The sequence below is a fragment of the Sciurus vulgaris genome (assembly GCF_902686455.1).
Source record: "Sciurus vulgaris genome assembly, chromosome: 6".
NCBI classification, from domain to species: Eukaryota; Metazoa; Chordata; class Mammalia; order Rodentia; family Sciuridae; genus Sciurus; species Sciurus vulgaris.
Genome location: NC_136466.1, coordinates 164,520,819 through 164,535,220, shown reverse-complemented (window position 1 = coordinate 164,535,220; position 14,402 = coordinate 164,520,819). Strand labels below are relative to the sequence as shown.

General features: G+C 36.3%; 1 protein-coding gene across 1 annotated transcript in view; it reads left to right on the top strand.

Annotated features, from left to right (window-relative positions):
* MARCHF6 (membrane associated ring-CH-type finger 6) overlaps nt 1–12,020 on the top strand; it is a 78,797-nt gene extending 66,777 nt beyond the window's left edge. Inside the window, 4 exon segments of the mRNA XM_079145301.1 lie at nt 1,285–1,374; nt 4,749–4,881; nt 8,411–8,546; nt 9,596–12,020. Of these exon segments, the coding sequence (XP_079001427.1) occupies nt 1,285–1,374; nt 4,749–4,881; nt 8,411–8,546; nt 9,596–9,686 (450 nt within the window). The 3' untranslated portion in view covers nt 9,687–12,020.
* Nucleotides 12,021–14,402: the final 2,382 nt, after the last annotated feature.

The following is a 14,402-nucleotide window of genomic DNA, read 5'->3' as shown; positions in this document are numbered from 1 at the left end:
CAGTATCTGATAACTTTGCGTAAATAGTAAACATGATAATTAATTCCTTTTAAACTGAGGAAACAGGAAAGAGAGAGAGAGAAAAAAAGGGAACAAAAACCAATCTTCCTGCCCCTAGACAAAATGCCACTTGTTTTACCTGTCAGGATGAGCATTGATATTTGAGGATATGTAGGATTTCAGTTGCGTTTCACCCTCTCACTTCTTTTAGGAAGATACATATACTATTCAATCAAACCAGTAAATTGGCATGTTGACCTCAAGATAGTGGACAATGAAGAGAATAGCAGGATGAGCAAAATCTACATCAAAATGACACTACATATTTTCAATGGGAACTGTACATATAGCTGCAGATAAATCCATGGGGAAAAACATGGAGGGTATATACTCAATGCCAGTAATAGTTACTGTTGGAGAGGGATTGAGGTAGCAGTAACAGAAGACTCCAGCTCTCTTTGCAAAGGCTTCAGTTTTATATAAGAATAGATTTCAGTGTTAGGTGTTAACATTTTTAATGTACATATATTTTTAAGATATTTGTACATATGTATATATATGTATATATATTTTAATGTATATATTTATTTAGGATATATATGAAGGGCGTTATGTGCCTTCTTAAGGATTTCAGGGTTATAAACATGAAATCTATCTACTTCTAGGATCTGATTTACATTTAAGAAATAACTTGGTGAATGGAGGGAATGGTAAGCACTTTGACTAGCTGGTGGAGAGAGGAGGACGGCAGGTCAGGCAGTAGTACCAAGAGGAATTTGATGTGCAATAATACTGGGAATAAAAAGCAGGAGGGATTTTAATAGTTCAGCAAGAAAACTGCAAATGCTCCAAGCTCAAAGCTGCTCACAGCTTTGGAGTAGTTTGTTTGGGTCATTCTTATTTCCACAGTCTTATTTTGATATAATAGCTCAGTCAAAACCAGTAAAGCAGTGTAAGGATGGTGTGATTTAATAAAATCATGGCATGTTTTATTTGATTATTAAAATCTCCATTAATGTTAAGACTTTTCCTAATTTTCTTGAAAAAAATGGTTTAGATCAAAGGATTCAGGAATGATTTTTCACAGGAACTCTAAACTTAAGCATATGAAGAAAAATTTCCTGGATTTTGCAGTATATATTAATTTTTTTTGTCAAATTATTACCAATTCTGTAGAACTTCTGTTTTGAAGTGTGAATAAGAGAATATAGTATTGCCTATCTGCTAGGTTTATTGTTAAAAAAATAGCAACAAAAATGTGTTAAATGGTTTTTATTACTCTAGGACTGGGCACTTGGAGTCCTGCATGCCAAAATCATTGCCGCTATTACATTGATGGGTCCTCAGTGGTGGTTGAAAACTGTAATTGAACAGGTAAGCAAAATCAGTTTTCAGAGAAAGACATATTAAAATTGGTTTGTGATTATGTTCGACAAATTAAACTGTTCATGTTTCTACTTTATATTTTCTTTTAACCCATTATCTTCTAAGTTTCAGTTCTGTGGCTATTTCAACAAAATTGACCCAGATGTATTAATGTAGTTTGGAAATTGTAATCTAGAGCTTATATTCTTTTTATCCTTTATCATTAAATAAAAGAATACAGATTGTCCTATAAATAGGACACCGGTACAATATACATACATATTTATATACTATATATGTGTACATAAATACACTGTCCTCGAAATTAAATGACAAGCTAGTTCTAGAAAATACTACCATGAATGTGTTCCATGTATTACATAGGTATGTAATATTTTGTTCAGTTGGACTTCAGTAAAAAATAACTTGTAGTAAAAGGAATGGAACTCTGAAAACATAATACTTACTGCAAAGGTACCATAAATAGTGTATGTGTTGCTCAGTTTTAAGTTTTTTCATAGGTATTTCCACATGTGGAAAGATGGGGAAAAGTGCGATAATGTGCACATATAATGTGTTTTTTTAATAGAGGGTATTTGATCACTTGGGGGTAAAAAAATAATTTATGCCCTGCAAATGTATAATTCTTAAAAAGTAGCTTTGAATTCTAGTGTTTCAACAAAGAATACTAAATTTTTAGAGTGACAAGTCAAAGGAAAAAGATTTTGAGATCTAGGGGTGACGTACTGGAGGAAGACAGATAAGTGGCAGATTAAAAAAAGAATACTAGTTTATTAAAACTTGTTATTGTAGCTTCCTCTGGCATCACTAGGCTACAGGGTCAAAATTGTCTTTAGTAGTTAACCTTTGTTCTTGTTGAGGGAGAGGGGTAGGCTACCTTTTGTCTCTGCCTTCTGCTTCTAGGTAAATAGAGGAAGGACTGAATACTTTCTTACATGAGCTGCTTGGTTGCCTTCAGCTCAAAACAGTCCTTATACTGAGGAAGTAAAGGTATTTAGGAGTGGCATATTTTGGTCTTACATACCACCATGAATTTTCATCTAGCCACTTTTAAGCCTCAGCTTAAAAGATTAATCAGTAACTTAAAACACCTAGAAGATGTGTCCAAAATAGATGCCAAAATGTCATACATGCCTTTTCTAGAGCAGGAGTTCTAAAGAAGCTTATTATCATTCATGTTACTAAGACTGTAGTAGATAGAAGAAAAGAAGTCATTACTTGAGGCAATAAATAAAAGACTGGGAAAAAAATAGATTAAAAAGGCAGAGTTGTTTATGAATATTGTAGCTACATAGCAACTAATACTATTAGTGTATTAGGGAACTGACAAATAATTCTGAAAGAATTTGAAAGGGAAATGTGGAAAACAACTCCATTTGCAATAGCATCAAAGAAAATAAAATACTTGGGAATCAATCTAACCAAAGAGGTAAAAGATCTCTACAATGAAAACTACAAAACATTGAAGACAGAAATGGAGGAAGACCTTAGAAGATGAATAGATCTCCCATGTTCTTGGATAGGCAGAATTAATATGGTCAAAATGGCCATACTACCATAAGTGCTATACAGATTCAGTGCAGTTTGGATTAAAATCTCAATGATGTACCTTACAGAGATAGAGCAAGCAATCATGAAATTCATCTGGAAGAATAAGAAACCTAGAATAGCTAAAGCAATCCTTAGCAGGAAGAGTGAAGCAGGGGGTATCGCAATACCAGAACTTCAACTCTGCTACAAAGCAATAGTAACAAAAACAGCTTGGTATTGGTACCAAAATAGGTAGATCAATGGTACAGAATAGAGGACATGGACACAAACCTTAAATAAATGCAATTTTCTCATACTAGAAAAAGGTGCCAAAAATATGCAATGGAGAAAAGATAGCCTGTTCAACAAATGGTGCTGAGAAAACTGGAAATCCATATGCAGCAGAATGAAACTAAACCTCTATCTCTCACCCTGCACAAAACTCTGCTCAAAATGGATCAAGGACCTCGGAATCAGACCAGAAACCCTTCATCTTATAGAAGAAAAAGTAGGTCCAAATCTTCAACATGTCAGCTTAGGATCAGACTTCCTTAACAGGACTCCCATAGCATAAGAAATAAAAGCAAGAATCAATAACTGGGATAGATTCAAACTAAAAAGCTTTCTCTCAACAAAAGAAACTATCAGCAATGTGAAGAGAGAACCTACAGAGTGGGAGAAAATTTTTCTACTCATACTTCAAATAGAGCACTAATCTCCAGAATATATAAAGAACTCAAAAAGCTCTATACCAAGAATACAAATAATCCAATCAAAAAATGGGCTAAGGAAATGAACAGACAGAAGAAGATCTACAAGCAATCAATAGATATATGAAAAAATGTTCAACATCTCTAGTAATAAGAGAAATGCAAATCAAAACTACCCTAAGATTCCATCTCACCCCAATTAGAATGGCAATTATCAAGAACACAAGCAATAATAGGTGTTGGCGAGGATGTGGGGAAAAGGGTACACTCATACATTGCTGGTGGGGTTGCAAATTAGTGCAGCCACTCTGGGAAAGCCATGTGGAGATTCCTCAGAAAGCTTGGAATGGAACCACCATTTGATCCAGCTATCCCACTCCTTGGCCTATACCCAAAGGACTTAAAATCGGCATACTACAGAGATACAGCCACATCAACGTTCATAGCTGCTCAATTCACAATAGCCAGATTATGGAACCAACCTAGATATCCTTCAATTGATGAATGGATAAAGAAACTGTGGTGTGTGTGTGTGTGTGTGTGTATATACACACACAGTGGAATATTACTCAGCCATAAAGAATAGCAAAATTATGGCATTTGCAGGCAAATGGATGAAATTGGAGAATATCATGCTAAGTGAGATAAGCCAATCTCAAAAAACCAAAGGACGAATGATCTCGCTGATAAGTGAATGATGACACATAGTGGGGGGTGAGAGGGGGGCAAGAATGGAGGAAGGAGGGACTATATAGAGGGGTGGGAGGGGTGGGGGGGAAGGAGAAAATAACAGAATGAATCAAACACCATTACCCTTTGTAAATGTATGATTACACAAATGGTATGCCTTTACTTCATGTACAAACAGAAACAACATGTATCCCATTTGTTTATAATAAAAATAAATTTAAAAAAATAAACTCTGAATGTTGAACAGATTATCATAGTAACTATAAACAGAGAAAATGTGTTTTGAAAAAAAAAACTTGAGAACAAGGTTTATGATTATGCTTCACAATTTGTCTTGACTTAGGAAAAAATAACCAGTTTGAATCCTTTTGAGTTCACAGCCTAGATGAATTTGTTAGGTATTTTTGTTCTAATTTTCTCCTGTTGTTTCAGGTTTATGCAAATGGCATCCGGAACATTGACCTTCACTACATTATTCGTAAACTGGCAGCTCCAGTGATCTCTGTGCTCTTGCTTTCCTTGTGTGTACCTTATGTCATAGCTTCTGGTGTGGTTCCCTTGCTAGGTGGGTAATGCTGGCTGTGGAACTTGCTTTAAAGAGCACTTAATTATTAACACTGTGGTGTTCTTATCACATAAGTGACAGACTGACTTCAGATGCTTTGTTGGTGAATAAATATAAACCTAGCTAAAACAATAATTTTTAAAAAAACAATAATTTCACAATACTTCTTAGATTCGACTACTCAGGGTAAGAGTAAAAGGATCTTAAAGCTCTTTGGTACAGGGTTTTTTGTTTTGTTTTGTTTTGTTTTGTTTCCTCCTCTAGGTGGGGGATAAAATATTGAAATTTGTATTCTTCCCCAAATAGGATCAGGTTTCTTTCAGTTTGTTTTCTTCTTGCTAGAAGTGCTGCGATCATATATTTCTAAAATTAAGTAAAAGTGTTTAACCTTTAAAAAATGTTCTTTAGCACAGAAGGAAAACCAAGAGGAGATGTCAATTTGTCAAACTTCAGTAACTAATTTATCAGTTGGTACTGAGAAATCCTCACAGGATGTTATACTCAGAATATTTTCACCAAAATTATTTGAAAACTTTTTTTCTACTGAATTCCCTCTCTTATCATCTAACAAGTTGCCTAAGTCAGAAATCTTGAAGTCTATCATATTGCCTTAGGTACTCTGTTCTTCACACCCAGTGGTCTTCAGAACCTACTGGTGGATCTTAGCAGTCTAGTCTCTCTCCTCTGGCACTTTTGACACCTTTGTCATGACAAAAGCCTTGTTGAGGCTTTTGTTTTTCTCCTCAACTTTAGTACCTTCTATCTGGTCTTCGCTTTGAACCTGTCACACTACTGCATTTTCCACGTTGTGGTCACATGCCTTTTCAGAAGCATTGTACCTCTTTGATGAACATTTTGTAATTGGTTCCTCTGCGGCCAATTAAGTGCAATCCAGCTTCCTGGCACAGTGTACAGGGCTCCTCTTTCTGTGGTCTGGGCCCCAGTTTGACTCTACTCCATGTGGTCCTCTTTGAGCATCAAGCAACAGAATGGCTTCCTCTCAGACATGACCTCTTCTCACACATTTCTCCATACTTTTGTCTTATTCTCTGCCAAAAATACCCCCCCCCCCTTTTTTTTTCACCTAATCACGAGAAAAAGACTTTAGAAAAGATAACCACTATGCTTTTTAGAGAGTGAAGTGTAACATGGATACAAGTATGTGACTTTACTAGGTCAAGAAGCAGGACTTTTCCAGCCCTGTGTAAATCCCCTTATAGTGTATGTACCCTTCCTTACCTGCAGGGGTGCTACTGGCCTGACTTCCTACAGTACCTTTGTTTCTCAATTTGATGTGAATTATGACTGCCAAGTATCATACATACCTTATTAAAGTACACATGCAAAAATATAATTCAGGACTAGAGTTATGGCTCAGTGCTGGAGTGCTTGCCTAGCATGTGTGAGGCACTGGGTTCAATTCTCAGCACAACATATAAATAAATTAAAGTAGAAGTCTATCAACATCTAAAAAAAATTTGTAAAAATACATATATAATTCAAAACTCAATACTTGGTTGACAGACTACTTCATTAAAAATTAATCATCTAGCAGGATGGTACACACCTGTAATCCCGCCACTCAGGAGGCTAAGGCAGAAGGATTGTGAGTTCAAAGCCAGCTTCAGCAATTTTAGCAAGGCCCTAAGCAACTTAATGAGACCTTGTCCCTAATTAAAGCATAAAAAGGTTTGGAGATGCAACTCATTAAGCGTCCCTGGGTTCAATCCCTGGTACCAAAAAAAAAAAAGAAAAAAGAAAATAAAGTTATTTTGAATATTTAGAATAATATTTTTAATAAAAAGTTGGTAATTTTATTTTCTGGTGTACTATTTAAGCTATTGTAGGAATGTCATTTTATCTTAGTATTATCTTCTCATTAGTATGTGTTATATCCTGTCCATTGATAGTATAGATAGACATAAGAATTACTGTTTGGATTTCTAAGCCTAAACTTTTTTATATTTTTCACTATTAGAATTTGTTGTTTTTTTGTTTGTTTGCTTTTTGCAGTATTGGGAATTGAACCTAGCGACAGTCTTACTACTGAACTACATCCCCAGCCCTTTTTTATTATTAGAGAAGGGTCTTGCAAAGTTGCTGAGGCTGACCTCAAACTGATTCTCTGGCCTCAGCCTCCTGAGTCATTGGGATTTCTGCACCACTGTACCCAGCTTTGCACTTTTAAAAGTTTCATTGTGAACTCTACTGGAAAGACTTATAGTAGAAGGGGAAGATGGTAGTAAATGAATTTTTTTTAGCACTTTTTGACTCTCTGTAGATGCTTTACATAATTGTTACATATTCTTAGAAGAATTTTGAAGCCGAGTTCATAGAAATGAGAGTCTTGATGAAATTATGTTTTAATGAGTGTGAGGATGATTCAGACTCCCAAGTTCAGCTGCAGAGTTCGTTCTCTTTCCACTACAATGGACTCTTGTGGGGTTTGGAATAGTCCAGTTGAGGGCATTAATTTTTTTTTTTTTCTTTAAAAATACTTCGTCTGATTTTAAAGTTGCCCTCCCAAGGAAGACTTAAAATTTATGAGTTAAAAGTTGAAAAATATTTGAGTGTTCTCAAAGCTTAAGGAACAGATCTTTCATTAAACACCGTTTTTTGTTTGTTTGTTTGTTTGTTTTTTGGTACCAGGGTTTGAACCCAAGGGGTGTTTAACCACTGAGCCACATCCCCAGACCTTTTTAATATTTTATTTAGAGACAGGGTCTCACTGAGTTACTTAGGGCCTTGCTAAATCACCAGGACTGATTTTGATCTTGGAATCCTCCTGCCTCAGCCTCCTGAGCTGCTGAGATTACAGGGTGTGCACCACTGCTGTTTTTATTTTTTGAACTGTGATGTAACTAAAATGTGTAATGACACCAGCTACTTGTGGAGTCCAGAATGTTCCAACTTGAAGGAACTTGAGCAGTCATTTAATCCAGCTTACTCAGGTTGTAGAAAGTAAACAGATCTTGGGCTTTTAAAAGGTTCATCTTGAGTCCTTGCTGTACTCTATCCCAGACACATCCTCTTTCTAGGGAAAGAACATACTTCATTTTTACTGTTATTCCACTTATGCATTAGTCCATTTTCTGTTGCTAAAACAAAATACCTGGAACTGGGTACTTTATAAAGACAGAGGTTTGTTTAGTTTATAGTTTTGAAGTTTGAAAGTCTAGGATTGGGTGGCCCTATCAGTTTGGTCTCTGGTGAGAGAGCCTTATGGTAGATGGCATCACAATTATGGCAGCACATCTGGAAGACATCACCTGATGAAATGGGATACCAAAGAGATTCAGGGATCAAGTTCTTTTATAACGTCCCATTCTCAGGAACTAACTCCATGAGATCAGTTTTTAAGGCCAGAGCTCCTAGCGACTTAATTACCTCGTACTAGACCCTACCTCTCAGTGCTTCTACACTCTGCACTGGGGACCAAGCTTTCAACACATGAACCATTGGGGATCATCAGGCCACGTTCAAACCATAACAACATACCACTTAAAATTTTCTTCTTTTGGTTTTACAGGTGTTACTGCAGAAATGCAAAACTTAGTCCACCGGCGGATTTATCCATTTTTACTGATGGTTGTGGTATTGATGGGAATCTTGTCCTTCCAGGTTCGCCAATTTAAGCGCCTTTATGAGCATATTAAAAACGACAAGTAAGTCTAGAATTTCGTTATTCTGACCACTCTTGTGAGGGTGTTACAATTTCTTAAGTTTTGTATTGTATGTGATGAATCACAAGAAGGAAAAGTATTCATATTCTGCATATATTTTGAGGTAGGTCAACAGGATGTGCTAACAGATTGGGTGTAGGACATGAAGGAGAGTACAGTTAGGGACTTCGTGGGACAGAGCAACAGGGAGTATGCAGTTGTCATTTAAGGAGCTGGAGAAGTTAGAGAAATGTGGTTTGGGGAGGAAGATTTATTTACTGCCCATACCAAATAATTTTCAGTCTGTTTTCAAATGTTTTATTCTGACAATATATTAAATAGTTTTAGATTTAAAAAAAAAAAAAAAAAAAAAAACACCTACATTAGAAACTCAGCATCCAGCCCATCCACTGGCTCTTGGTGAGCCCTCCCTGTCAGGGGTGCTGTCTTCTGCTTGTGTGGGCTCTGCAGGCTTCTTTCCAGCCTCAATGACTTCCACCTGTTGTCATTGCCTTCTCTGCTTCATCACATCACATCGGTTTGGAGCACTCATTATTCTGTTCACAGACAGTTGCCTGTGTCACTTACATACACTCATCTCCTGTGTGGCCTAACCTTTTGATTTTTTCCTTTTCTTTTGAACTACAGCTTTTCACCTTCTGCTTTTTTCCTTACCCTGCTTTTTGATATTTCTAGTCCATTTCGTCAGATCTTGCTATTAAGCTGGTGTATAAAATGTGAGCCTTAACAAATAAATCTGCTTTCATTTATTGTACCTGCCTCTGGCCTCCTCAGCGTCTTGGTTCATGAACTGTATGTGTGCCACTGCACAGCACTGGAGGCCTCCAGCCTTTGTCATACTTCCCACACATCCCTGTCTGGCTCTGAGGCTCTTGTCTTCTGTCTTTTGCACAGCTACCTATTGAAAGGCTTTTGGGAGGAATAAAGTGACCTGATTTGCATTAAAAAATGTATCCCTGACCGCCCTTAAAAGAATGATTTATTTTTACGATTTTATTTAAGAGAGTAACCACCCTGTGTTAACAACCTAGGTACCTTGTGGGTCAACGCCTGGTGAACTATGAGCGGAAATCTGGCAAGCAAGGGACATCTGCGCCACCTCCACAGTCGTCCCAAGAATAAAGTGGTTGTCTCAACTCCTTGACCTTCCCCTTGCCTTTACGTGTCCTTTTTTGTGGACTTCTCGCTTTGGAGATTTTACCCCGTGATCTCTCAGCGTTGTTTTTAAGTTAAATGTACTTGACTTGTGTCCTCAGCATCCAGAGAGCAGCGTTTAAGGCTCTGCTGCTCTTCCCTGCATCTGCCGACATCACTGCTGTCTGAGATCTGTATATGTGTAAATAGAAGTTCCTTGATTCCCTAAAACCTTGGATTAAACAGAATGTGCATTGTACATCTTTAAACAAAATGTATATTAATTTATTAAATCTAGTTGTCACTTTATTTTGGACCTGCTGTGATCTCGACAGGAAACGTACCACAGAGCAGTAGTACACAGGTGAGACTTTTTCAGTGACATCTTGTGGAGCGCAGTTCTCAGTGTTCCTAGCAATTCTCCCTAAGCAGACTGTACATCCTGTCTTTCTTGGCTCTTCACACCTTACCAGAAACCTAAAAGGAAACCAGTAGAAAGCAGCAGTGAAGTGTCTGTGGTAAGAAAACAGCAACTTTGTGCTTCACTGTCAGTCGTTTTGGGAAGTTATTTTGTATAACACCAAAGCTGTTGTACATTTTCTACTGCCTGATTTTTTTTTTTTTTTCTTGTGTGTCTGTTTGTAATATTGTATAGTATCTTGTGCTAGGTGAGGAAATTATTTTTAATTTTGATAATTTAATATTTCTAGTAATCAGCATTGGGAGTTGGGTTTTGTGCTTGTTAGGGGCATGTCTATACTTAGAAAAAAAACTTGCAAATGAAGATTTTCATTAGTTCCCCTCCCCCCTTCCACACGTTTTGACAGCAGTGGCCCAAAGTGTCGTGCGAGAGCAAAAATTTTACAGAATAACATCACCAACAATACTGCATCTTACTGGATTTAGGACATTCTGAGATGCTTAAGTGTAGATGTGGTCATGGTCTTGGTTTGATAGTGTTAAAGAGAAAGCTGGTTAGAACACCTAGTCCTTCTGGTGAGTGCATGATTGGGTGAGGAGTAGTGAGTACATTTCTCCTACTTTTCCATCAGTAAATCCCAAAGTTTCCAAAGCTTTTTTGTTTACAGATTAAAACTGCGAATAAAACCAATTCTATTTGTCCAGAAGGAAGCTGGCTGAGCTGGCCTTTTAACATAGGAATGTATTTCATTGGAAATGTGCTGTAAAGTCTCAGAGAACTGAATACTTAACAAACTTGGTTTTCCCTTATAACCAAAGCTTCAAGTTTTCAGAGTTTGGAGGAATAGAATTATTGGGCACATGATCCAAGTATTCAATGGTATTGGTATATTGTAAAGTTAGTGTTTGCATTTCAGTGACAATTTAGAAGTTCTCATAGAAAATGGACAGTGTAGATTTTCAGAAACTATTAAAAATTTTTATATAGTATTAAAACTCATAAGTTAAAATCAGATAATTTTTTTTACAATATGAAAGTCAGCCAAAAATAAGCTACCAAAATCAAGAGCAGCACATTCTGGTAGTTTTGTTTTTCAATAGTTTTTCCTTAAGGGTAAGCAGATACTTCAAAATATATTTTAAAACATCAGTATCAAGGAAGAATGTTGCTTGACATAGGATTCAGTGTTAACAGTTTGGCACTTTGAGGTAGCCTTTTCTCTTGTGTTTAAAATAAGTCCTTTGCTAGCTCTACCTTTTACTCAGAATTTTAGTCTTACTAGAAAAAAAAAATTGGGAGCATTTTAAATGTAATGCCACCTGTCATGGTGTTTGACTGTATAAGTTGTCCTCTTGGGGAGAAAAAATTGATTTGGGCATATAACTTGCTTATATTAATTTAGGTTTCTTTTACTTTTTAATTCGTAGATCTTGATGTAAACTCATTGGAACACATTTTAACAGATCTAGGCAGATAGCCACAAACAGTTAAAAGTTGTTCATCCTTCAGAATTTTTAATCAATTTTATTAGATGCTTTGTTTAAAAAAAAAAAATCTGAGTAGCTAAAAAAATCGCCCTTATTTCACTGGAAAATAACCCTACATTGTCTTACCGAGGAATTCCCCCTAGTTTTGTTGTCATGGTGCTGGGGACAGAACCTAGGGTCTGGCAGATGCTAGGTGAGTGCTCTGTCACTGAGCTACATTGCCAGCCCCCAGGTTTTTCAGTTGTTTTTTTTTGGTCCTGTTCTTTTCCATAAGATAAATCCTGTCATAAGGAACGTATTTTATAGCTAATATTTGCTTGGGTAGCATCCAGGTTTTATTAACTAGTAGTCATAAATATTTAAAACCCATAGTTTAGAACGTGCTAGTGTTGCTGCCCTTCTTCGCATAAGATTTTTTTTAAAAAATCTTTTAGTGTAGTTTTGCTTCCTTTTACATTGGGCTGAAACCGTCTTCAGGGAAGTTTACTGGGAAAGAAGCCTTTTTGCTTTATTTTTACTATTTATAAATTGAAGACAAATCAACAACTGGGGTTAGTTTTATATGACTAGTTATTAGCTAGTCATGGTACATACTGTGCACTTCTTCATTATTAGCAAACTATGTTTGATTTTTAAACTAAAGTAAAATGCCAGTGTGAAATTTGCATATAGCTAGCCTTAAAAAAGCTCCATGTTTTTAGGTTTTTATTTTTATTTTTTTCCTGTTCTCTGGAGAAACCAAGGAGATGGACACCTCAATTCCACATGTAAGCAAGTAATTTTTATTTCAACATTTAATATAACTGTTATAATTGTCAAATCTTGTGTTCTTTCTCTCATGCAGGTAATAGAGAATAACTTTCCCTCAAATGATTTGATCCCAAATATGTCATCTCTGTATTGGCAAAATGCTACTATTAAAGTGTAATTCTTGAATTTAGGTTGAATTGATGACTTTTTAAACGAAGAAACACTGGACATTTCTACACTGTATTGTGTTTGCAAGCACACACGAGGCTGTAGTGCCATCATATAAGAACACTGACACAAAAACTTCACGAATTAGCTATTTATTTTCATTTTCAAGAATTGAGAATATTAAGCTATTTACTATGATGCTTTTTTACATTGTAAAATCTAGTGATTATGTTTAAAATATTCCTTTGGAATGTTAATTTTTCAGTCAGTCATCATCAAGTCAAAGCTAGAATGTCTTACCACTAAAGTATTATTAAAAGCCTCATTCGTGCAGATTCTCTTAACTTTCTGATTCAGCTGTTTTGTATCCACCCACCTTATTTGCCCTATCAGATTATTTTCTTGTCAGCGTAGTCCAGCTCTGTGTCATCAATTTTGTAAACAACCTTCATGAGTTAAGGGCTCCTTTCATTTAATCCCCAGTGATATCTTTGGCATTGATATAACAAAGATGAGACAGTACATACATGTTTCATTCCTGTCTGTTCTGTATGAGTGCCTCATTTTGTAGTCATGACAGTAATATAGTACCTTAGATGAAAATGTAATGACTAAGGCTTAGGAATGACTGTTGTAGAAGCTAAATAGAATACATAGTTGTTTGGATGTCAATTTTTTTAATTAAAGTGAACACCTTAGGTATCCGTATCAATTTTATGTGTATATATTAAAAAATGCTCCCTTTTCTATGTGATCCATTTGTTGCCTTCTGAGTTGAGAGAACAAAATTGAATAAAGTGAATGTTAGTTGTAGCCTTTTTTTTTTTTTTTTTTTTTTTTTTTTTTGGTTTTTGGTTTTGGTGTTGGTTTTGCTTTGTTGGAAGAGTGTTTTAAAATTATAGAAATATGAAGCTGATGCTGTGGTCTATGCCTCTAGTTCCAGCTACTGGGGAGGCTGAGGCAGGAGGATTACTTTGTGTCCAGGAGTTCATGACCAGCTTGGACAATGTGATGGGACCCTGTCTCAAACAAACATATAAAATACAGAAATGTGTGTAATTAGTCATCATATATAGATAATTCACGTATTTTTAATAATTGTGTAAGAAAAATAAGTTACATGTGATGTGTGATGTGACCTTCCCCTTCTGTTGTAAACCCAAGTTTAAAAGCAACTACTTGTGAAAAACTTAGCCTCCTCTTCCCTATACTTGAAAGGTAGCCATCTTCATTGGAAATGGTAAGCCCCATCTTGGGTCACAGGCAAGATACTGTCCATTGCCTACCCCTCCACAAGACCAAAGTCCAAGCTTGTCTTTTTTAGATGGAGACTTTGACATGGAAAAATAATCAAAAAGCATTTTACATAGTTGACCATATGTTCCAGAGAAACAGGAAAGAACTACATGAGACTTTTTTAAGCCTGAGTGCCCAGATAGAAGAGAAGGTTTTGCTTCAGAGACTATTTCTAATTTTTCCTATTTCTAGGTTTCAGAAGATTTTTAAAAACCAGCAACATGTTTTTCTATTATCAGCACCCTCCCTCACCCAGTCAAGTGCGTTTTCATTCATTTTTTAAAATGTAGGACCATAGACATGTTTAATCTGTGAAGTTGAGTTTCCGTCAGAGGCACTTATATGGCGAAGCTCAGAAGCTGGCCATGATTCCCCCTTTCACTCCAGCTTTTATGGCCATTCATTGCAAGCACAGTGATGAGGAGGTGCTTCCCCTGCGCACTGGTTGTTTCCTGTGTTTGTTTTGTTTCTAGCGCTTTGCTTAGTACTATACTTAAATGAGGCATGAGGTCTGCTTTCAAGGAACTGAAGGTGTAGAAAAGAACAGAACAGGTAGGTGTAAGATGCCTTGAGGAACATGGA